This window comes from Rhopilema esculentum, chromosome 4, assembly GCF_057945365.1.
Source record: "Rhopilema esculentum isolate cy_ngs chromosome 4, ASM5794536v1, whole genome shotgun sequence".
Classification (NCBI taxonomy): Eukaryota; Metazoa; Cnidaria; class Scyphozoa; order Rhizostomeae; family Rhizostomatidae; genus Rhopilema; species Rhopilema esculentum.
Genome location: NC_142818.1, coordinates 11,175,193 through 11,185,257, shown reverse-complemented (window position 1 = coordinate 11,185,257; position 10,065 = coordinate 11,175,193). Strand labels below are relative to the sequence as shown.

The following is a 10,065-nucleotide window of genomic DNA, read 5'->3' as shown; positions in this document are numbered from 1 at the left end:
CTACCCTGGGCACCAGAGCTTCATAATTTTGGGATTGAGTATTGTAGGCAGCTGCAGTGGCAAATAATGAGTGGATGCGAACATCCACTCAAAGAACATCAATTTGTTCTTGCTCAAATAATATCCTTTGACTAGCTTCTGACTTTATTTCTGAGAATAAATAACAGAGACTTTGGTACCCAGGGTATCCATATAGCATAGCTTATATTCCTTATGCTTGCTAATATTGTTATTTCCTGTAATAATTTTCGTTAACAGTGCGCTTGTAATAACATCAAGAGCAGACAATTTAAAAGTGTACAAGAATGGTCAAGCACCAAGCAACATTTTAATGAAAATTAACAATGGTGAGTCACACAGTTGCTATCATGATAAAACGGGTGGTTTTCAATAGAAATGGAGAAAGAATCAATTCCTATTAGAGTAAACCCTTTTGGAAAAAAGTCTTTTCTGTGGTTTTACAAAGCTTTTTAAGGTTATTGATGAGAACCTTCTGCAGAACTTGTGAAAATTGCTGAAAAGATTATACTTCCTCGCGTAGCTATTACAAGGTCATCTTCAGTTTTGGGAACAAATGGTGCATTCTTAAATAAACGAATTGAAAGTAAAGGGGAATAGAAAAGCACGCCCTTTCTATTTGATATTGCCTGATAGTTAGGGGAAGATCAGTACAAAGAATATATAAAAGAGTTACACCATTTTAGTAAGACGTAGAATATTGCTCGTGACAAAATTACCGAAATTATCGTTCAAAAAACAGTGCCTAGATGTGCCAGCTACTCCTAATACAACTGCCATCAAGCAATTTCTAGACCAGTTTAGAGACGTTAGAGAAGTACAGTTTAGAGACGGTGCTGAAACTATGACCTTGGATATGTTGCATAGCATATACCTCCTTCTCAGGTTTGGAATCTTTTTTATATTAATCACGTTCTCAAAAGACCAGAAGTATAATTGGTTAAAAATGACTGGAGTTGATTATAATTAGCAGTTTATTAAATATTTTAATAATTTTATTGTGAATTCTCGCAGAAAAATATCTGGATCTGGTACGTTGAGTAACTATTTTTTAATTAAATAATTTATTTGAAAGCAAACAGTTATATAGAATTATTCTGTATTCCGCTGTTAGTTTGGAGATGCTTAGTTCTAGCTAGCTGATTTTCATCAAAAATATCATTTAATCACGATTATCGCTTTGAATATATAAGATTTGTTGAATGGGTAAGGGAAAATTTCTAGTTTCTTGTCAAAATTAAAAACTAATTTGGCATTTCTGTGATTATTACGATCTCATATTGATTCATTTTCCTGTATTACACTGAAAATTTCCAAATCTTTTTGTTTATATATTTCACTAAACTACTACAATAACGGCTACAGGCTACGCTAGTAACAGCAGGGCCCACGCCACCGAATGTGGGGTTGGCCATGCCCCCCCCCCCACTTTTTTTGCGAAGCAACTAGTTGTGAAGCTACAGTAAAAGGGGTAAGAGGCCTTTGCCCCCTACTTTTTAGCCTTGCCCCCCGCCTACTTTCAAATTCCTGGCGCCGGCCCTGAACAGAAACTAATATACGACAAAGCGGGAAAGGATACCCCGAGGAGCAAAAGGCTATGATTTCCCCGGGGTCATTACATAAAGTTAAAACTACAGTTGACTGAATCGATCCACTTGTCCCGAGAATTTTTGTGACCACGTTAATTTGTTTGGGATACGTAATTTGGATGTGGTCGCAAATATTGCATGGCATCTGAATTAAGGCCGACAAACAGCACAGAAGTGAACCAGAAAGAATCTTTAATTAAGATGAGACAAGGCGATTGCTTTTAGTGATCTATGAAGGAGTTGAAAAATGTTTTTAATCAAGGTTTATTAGATCGATTATTTGGAAGATTTGCTCTGAAGCCGTAAGTGCCCGGATGAGGTTGAGTGACCACACCCACTGAAGTAACAACCTTGAGTCTAGAATAATTCCAAAGTATTGTTGTTGTTGTTGTTGAATCAAATTTATGGATCATCAGTTTTAATCTTTTTCCTTGGAAAAACAAGTTTAGCAGCGTCTCGTGACTAATCAATTCCAGGTGGCTCATGCAAGGCCGGATTTACCCAAAGGCCAACTAGGCCATGGCCTAGGGCCCGCGTTTTAAAGGCCCTACAGAGCCTTAATCCGGCCCTCGGTTGATGTATGCATGAACGTTATGTATGCATCAATTCCCTTTTGCATTCATGAACTTTATGATCACTTGAGACTTGGACAAGGCGGCGGTTTTAAGGGGGCCCAGGGGGCTATGGCCAAGGGGGCTATGGCCCCCGGCCCCGCATTTATTGTAGCCAAAATGGGCCCCACACCTAAGAAAAAGATAGATATTGTAAAGAACAAGGGCTCCGCAGATAATTTTGGCCCCGGGCCCCGCAGTCCCTAAAACCACTGCTGCTTGGACAGCCCCCATCCACCTGCTGCAACCTCCATCTTACCATCCTTGCTGCAATACCCTGACTTTTCAAATAGAACAGTGATGCCTGTGCCAGTTTATGAATGTCCTCAATTCAGACCATGATATTTCAAATTTGTTGAAAGCTTTAATACCAGTTATGTACCGTTCTTTTAGATTTTTTGAACTTAGGTCTAGGGATGTATTATTGCTGGTGCACTCAGGGGGTACAAAGCTTGTCTGCTTCACCTCTTTTATATTTCTTTGAGTGACCATTTCCAAACGGGGCCAGTTTTTTCTTCTTGTTTCCTTTTCAGATCATAAGCGAGACCAGGAGCGTAGCCAGGATGGAAAGATTGGGAGGGGGCAAAGGCGATTTGAAAGAGGGAAAAGGAAGTCCACAACCTTTAGGACACAAGAAAACGCTCTTCTTAACAAAAGTTTTTTACCATTGGGGGGGGGGTCCGATATGCTACCCGCCATATTCCGTGAATCTTCCAAGGAGTAATAATACTAATAACAGTCAGAAACGATGCAATAAGATGACGGTAATAAAATGTAGTCAAATAGAACTTTAAAACAAATTAAATTGAACTGAATGTGTGTTTACTTTTCAGAATTCTCAGCTTGTGCTCCGTTACTAAATGCTGGATCCTAAGACTTCCATGCAAAAATGAAGGCAGATTTACAATATCCAAAACTGGGTATATATTGGAAAATCATTTATTGAAGAATCTGACCATGCCTCTAAATGAGTGCAAGAAGCATTGCCTTTTGACGCGGAAATGCAAATCGGTCAATTACAAAGAAACGCAGAGCGAAAACTACTGCCAGCTCAATAGCGAAACAATTTCATCAAAACCGAATGACGTCATTCAGAAAACCGACTGGATTCACTTCGCTACAGACCAAACCAGTCGGCTGGTACGTCCTATAAGGTTCTTTCTTAATCAAGGACCGCGCCATTATTTAATTGTTCAACACAAGACCTAAACCCCAGGGGAGTCACTCAAACTTTTATATATGGGGTGATCCATCCACAGATATCAAAATTCCCCAAAATTATCAAAAAAAAATTTAACAGGCCCAAAATTATCAGCTGAAATGTTTTGAAAAGACCCAAAAAATATTAAAACAATCTTGTCGTTGAGCCATGGCAATTTAGACTCTTTCCTATAATGATCAGTTTAAATACGCCTGTTCATTTATTTCTTTTTTTTGATATGTGTTGATTGAGCCCTAAATTTGTATTATTATGTGTTTTGGACCTAAACAATCTGTTCATAGGCGAGGGTTGCAGCCCCCCTAATTAGTCAACATATGTTACATTTTCATTCTAGGCCTTTTCGGTCAATTCTGTCTCAATGAAACAACGATTTTCAGGCAAGATCAATACTACGTTCCCCTAAATGTTATGCATCTGCTAGGCAAAGAAACTGTCGTTTAAATATGAATGAATGATTCTGGAAAGAACAAGCGCACATTATTTTGTAAAGAGGGCAACCCACTTCCTATGTCATTAATCGAAAGATCCGGATACGATATTCCGTGCTTCTCGTGCTTTATGATAGGTTTTAAGGCTGTAAAAATCGTTCCGGATTAAATTTTCACCCTCAGTCACTATTATCACGGTCATGTTCTTTTCAAAAAAACATAGTTATTAACCCGAGGCCGTTTTGTTAAGACGACATCACAGAATAGCTGTGAAAACTACACTGCTCCGAATGCGTGCGGGCTGGCGAATTCGAGTTTAACACGCTACGTGTGGACGCAAACTTTTTATATCTCGCATTAAAAGCTTGCAGATTCAGAAATACCCGGTTACATGCTGGCTGGGGCTAAATTTGCTGCACGAAATCCTTATCAAATTTCTTCTTTATATTTGCACAAGAAAGCGTGTTTCAAATTCAAAGCAGTTTGTTTTCTATTTTCATTTAGATAGGATCACAGTGGGAAAAAACGAATCCATGCTCTAGTGAGAGTACATGTATTGATCAGTGCGACTGCCCAGGCTATCAGTGCCTTCCTTGCGATTCAGTATACGAAATGGCATACAAGTGGTATTGCCAACGTACAGGTACGTCTTGACTTTAGGCGTTATGCATTTGTAAACTGTGCTTGTCAATTTTGCAAAAATTGTTGTAGGCTCCTTGAAGCCTAATTGTAATTTATGATGAATATCTTCTAAAAAATAAAAAATTAACATAACTTTTCGCTAAAGGAATAATTTTTAATACAAGAAAATGATGTCACTGTTAGTAACTAAACTCTGAATTGCAAGTATAATCAAGTAACAGATTGAATAAAATAAATAACTTACAATTTAATTGACCACGTATCATGAGGCAAAACCTTGAGGTAAACACTAGGAAATAACTATTTTTTCTGGAGATTGATCTTCTATCGACCTTTTCCGGAGCGGATGTAAACTAAATTCTGTACAAAAAGATAGCAAAATGCTTATATTTTAGTATGCAACTACGAGAAGGCTTAGAGAAAGTCTCTACCTTCGATGTATTAAGTGTCCAAAACATTTAACATTGTAATATTGTGACGTCATCAGTAGGATACAATAGGATATATATGGAATCATATTCCATTACATTTCACAATGCTGACTTACATTACATGATTATAAGGAACGTTACGAGAATGATTTTTTAAAAGTTTTTTCATTGCCACCGAAAACGAATTAGCCCAGTAAAAAAATAGAACAGACTTTCGTTTTTATTGACTGCATATTTCAGAGTTCAGTCATTAAACGCACACTCCCCTTGATAATTTGTACGTTGAATTTCGAGGTGCAGCAAATTTGAGCAAGCGTGACACATTTTTTTGTTTATAATGATACGACTGTTTTGGTGGACGAAATAATTCAGCAATAAACAGCGCAACTGCATGCCATTTAGGTTTTTTGATCCTAGTTCAGCTAATTCTTGACAAATTTTATAATTTTCTGTTTTAGCTGAACCTATTGTTGAGGAATGCCGCATTAACCCATGTAGAAACAAAGGGACATGCTATAGGTTTGCTTCAGGAAACCATTGTATTTGTCCAAGAGGATACACTGGCCCTCGTTGCGAAACATTTGTGCCTCATGGTAAGTACATTCAACAGTCTGGCTTACAACATTACATAAAACAATCCGGGCTCGCCCTAAATTATACTAACTCGGGTTGGTTTTTGTAATGTAAATTTAACTATGCTTCGCTGTAGTCTGAGTGCGACACTGGGAAAACCCGGATTTTGTGTATGCATGCCCGTGTTCAAACATTGAAGGCACCAAGCAAACATGCATGTGATTATTAGAAGAGTTTCGTCTTAGATCAGTGAAATAGGGCTGACGTCGTAAGCTTGCTACCACATCGGCTGAAAGCAGGCTTGCTTTTTACACTAATGCTAATGCCTATCTGATGTAAAAAAGGTTCTAATAGGAAATGAATCCGGTAAAGCGTGAAAAAGACCGAAGTTCTTTTCTGACAAGGACCAAGATATAGGGGGCTGGGGCGCCATGCCCCCCCCCCCAAAAAAACTTACGCTGCATAAGTAAAGTACATTTATTTTTAAAAATATGGCTGCTGTTACACTGACTTATCAGGGCTTCCCCCCTCCAAACAAAAATTTGTATCTCTGTGATTTCTGTGAGTACCCGTATAAGTATTTTAAGTAATCTATAAACATTCCGAAAAACATTTACGGAACTTTCAACAACTTTTTGAATGTTCCCTGTAGCGGTCAGATCTCCTATCCTCTAACCCTCCCATCCTCTAACCCTCCCATCCTCTAGCCCCCGCCCCCCATCCTCTAACCCCCCTATTCTCTAACCCCCTAGTCTCTAGCCCCCCCCCCCAATGATATCAATCTGGCTACAAATTAAAATATCATGTGGTTTTCCATAGTACCAGAAGGATGGACTTTTGGTGATGGCATTGGAGGGATAGATATCCCAATCATTGGAACAAAGAGCGGCAGTGGATGCATTTCAAGTTGCAAGTATCAGTTCCCAGAAGCAAACGGAGTCACAGTTGATTTCAATACACAGAGCTATTGTTATTGTGAATTTTTTCAAAATGGGACTGACAAAAATAGCTTTTGGATTAACAAGAGAATCAGATAAAGTATAATGGGATGTGAAGAAGGGTAAGAACACACATGTGGAGATGTGAGAGGACTTGAACCTACTTATTTTGTCACGTGTTGTTAGAGAGCGGGGAGAGAAATTGACTGACAGAAGTGGATATTGGAGAACAGAAGAAAGAAGAGTTGTTGATAAATTATTGGTAAGGGAGACGTAACGGAAGTTTCGTAGAAGAAGACTTATGAAAAAGACAAACTATGTATATCGTGTCTTTTTTTGGTTTTCCCTTTAGTTTATATTGCTAGATTCAGGCCGTTTCGATATAGTTGCAAAGTAATGAATTACAAGCTGGAAGAGTTGGATAATCAGAGGTGTGTTAATTGAAAGAGGGCCCCAAAGAATTGATGATACCCTTGTAGATGATCTAAAGCTATCCATCGCCAGTGCACTGAAACTACGTAACAACGAATGATTGATACTATTTGGAACAAGTATATGATTAAGGCGCTGTTCCTGGGCCTAGATCTACGAAAGACCCTAATTCTGAGTTTTCAAGGCAATAGAAGACGATTTCAAAAGTTATGTCTTAACGGAAGAAATGATGATACAGCAGAACTCCCTATTAGATAAATAACCCTTCTTTTTAACAGACTGCAATACCATATAATTACCTCAAGTATTTGCCCCTACGGGTCTAAGAAGATTCTAAGTTTTGCTCAATGAGGTATTGGTTCTGCTGATCTGTCTCTAGCAGCTTTTATCCAACAAATCAGGGGCGGATCCAGGGCAAATTCGAAGGAGAAGCAGTCGGTATCAGGGGCGCTGTAAAATTTTCAAAAAATGGTGACGAGAGTACGCTGTATACAACAATTTCAGATCTATTTTCAGAATGAACAACATAACTTTGAGGCAATCCTTGAAGCATATTAGCCTATCGGTCCCAGAAACTGTTTCACCCGATTCTCATTCTTCAAAAGGGGCGCAAAATTTCCAAAAAGGGGCGCCAGACTTGCTTCAACTCGTTGAGGAAGGGGCAACAGCCTCTAGTTGCCCCCCCCCCCTCTTAAATCCGCCACTGTAACAAATATTCAATGACCATATTACGAATTACCAGAATCAGAACAATTATTGTATATAGATAAATTTTCTTTATTCGCTTCGATTACTAACTTTCCTTTTAGAAAAACACCAGAAACAACTGGTGTGGCAAGCGAACTGTTATTCAAAAGTACCCCTGTACATCTTTGCACCTCGCTACATTATGCTCTCCAGCAAGCCTTCTCCCCAGCACAATTATTTTCAGCTAGCCTCCATCTCACAAAACTATGAATTTTATTCCTCTGAAAATCTACAAAAAATGTGGAGGTTCAGCCTTGTAAAATTGACATTCTTCCATTGACTCAAAAATTACTTTCGATGACTAAGATGACTCTGTGTCTGAATATTCCTGTAAACAATATTCTTATAAAAGAAAAAGAGTGTAGGGGCAATAAAGCTAAGGTAATTATTTCGTTGATGTTATTCTGCAATAGTGTTAAGAAAAGGGCGTTTCAATCAGTTAAAGAGTGCAGCATCTAAATTTCTGTGCAAGGTCTCTGGTCCCCTATCAACTTCATATATTTCCTTCTGTTGTCGCCCCTGTATACTCACAACATGGGTTTTCAAAATCATCATTATCATCATCATCAACTTATTCACAGTTGTTAACATTATACCCTTTTGAAAAATCCCAATTTTCACAGATTATTTACAATAAATGTGTGAATAAATAAAAAATCCCAATAGCTGTCTTCTCGACGGACTCAAAGGAGTTCTGCTCTGATGAAGCCCCGTATGCGGGGGCGAAATATTAGCCTTCATTAATTTACGTGTATTTATTGTTGTTCATTCTCGTCGCATTGGGTTGTTTCTTATTTGCTATATTTACAATAAACCTAGTAATTTTATATGTATCAACTACTGATAAAAGGAATACGTACGTCTATCTACAAATTATACGGAGGCAACAGGCTCCATCCCAAGTCTTCATGTAAAAGCTGCAACAGACTTTAGGTTCTTTGAATCATAATTTAGGGTTTTCCACAGCATTGTCCCTCTAATTCATAGGGAATTTATTCCATGTTTTACTGTGTGCGACCTCTGAGGAAGTTTGCATAAAACTTGCTTGCATAAGTTATAGGTTGTAGTCTATGTATTTGGAAATTCCCTTTAGAGATATGAGGGGTTTGGGTGCTGAAGCGTTTTGCAAACATCTAATAGCAGTTTCTGTAGGTTTTTTTACGTGAATTGTAACATCTTCATGTCTCGATAGAAGCTCTTCCAAAGTGGATTCAAAATCCTGATTCAAAATCATTAAAGCACGTTTAGCCCTTAATGTACTCGATTGATGTTATTGTTGGCAGATTTTGCTATAGCATAGCCAGATCAGAAGGCGGTAGTTGAATTTTGACTTCATAAATATATTTGCTTCGTTATTGTTAATATAATTTGACAATCTAGAGAATGCTTTCACCTTGTGCTAATTTTCATGCAGAAATCCTCTTCGTGTTGGCAAAAGTTGTTATCAATAAGCTTTTTATCGATAGTAACTCTTTGTAACTTCACTTTGTCACTAGCACGTGTTCAGTTTCTTTCATACCTAGAAACATCAATTGGAATTTTCCCGGGTTTGCAACCATATTATTTCTAAGATCGTAATCAAGTTTTGAAACGACTGATTCAAAAGAATGGCCACACGCCACAAGCATATAGCGTGTTATCGTCTGCAAAGTTACATAAATCTTACTAAAGATTGAAAAGAAATAAGTCATTGACAAATACATTAAAATGCACAGAAGTCAGATCTTCCCATAAATTTATGTTTGGACACTTGCCCATTCGACACTTTGTCAATTGGACACTTTGCCCATTGGACACCTGCTCATTGCTGATTTTTAAACCAATTTTGCACGTCGAGACTTCCTTTCAGTAAATGCTAAAAAGAAGAATGTTCCATGATCCATGCTTTTAATATAGAATACGCAGATCAAAAAATGATTTCCATTTCATACTATTTAAAATTACCCAGCTAAAATGCCATTTATTGACATTTTAGCAAATGTATTTCAAAACGATGAAATATTTTGCTTTACAGTTTTCTCCAATTTGATGACCACTTTGAATAATACAAAACTACAAAACACTTTTTTCTTATCAGATGTCTTTTTTCCCTAATATTAATCAGAAGCTTTTGGTTTTTGATTGAATTCAGCCTAGGACCATAAACTCATATCTATTTAGCATATTATAAAAAAGTCGCATCTCAAAAAATAGTATGTTTTCAGGAAAGTTAACACAATGTGAAATTCATCAAACAGCAAAGGGATGGGGGGATGGGAATACATCTCTAGAAAGCGATAAACTTCGCAAGCTGCATTAAAACAGCAGTAAAGAGCCTGTCTTTGCATTTGCAGGGTAGTTTGGTTTGAAGTATATTTTTTGATTGCAAGTAGAATAAATCGTGTTAAAACATAATTTTTAAAATGAAAAACTGCGCGCTCATCTGGACCAAGGG

The 10,065-nt window shown here is 37.7% G+C and overlaps 1 protein-coding gene across 1 annotated transcript; it reads left to right on the top strand.

Moving 5' to 3' along the window:
• Positions 1 to 43: 43 nt before the first annotated feature.
• On the top strand, positions 44 to 9,676 carry LOC135691411 (uncharacterized). Its single transcript, XM_065209266.2, has 5 exons — positions 44 to 903; positions 3,052 to 3,358; positions 4,373 to 4,511; positions 5,400 to 5,534; positions 6,334 to 9,676. The coding sequence occupies exons 1-5, from the start codon at positions 863 to 865 to the stop codon at positions 6,549 to 6,551; spliced, it is 840 nt and encodes a 279-aa protein (XP_065065338.2). The 5' UTR covers positions 44 to 862; the 3' UTR covers positions 6,552 to 9,676.
• Positions 9,677 to 10,065: the final 389 nt, after the last annotated feature.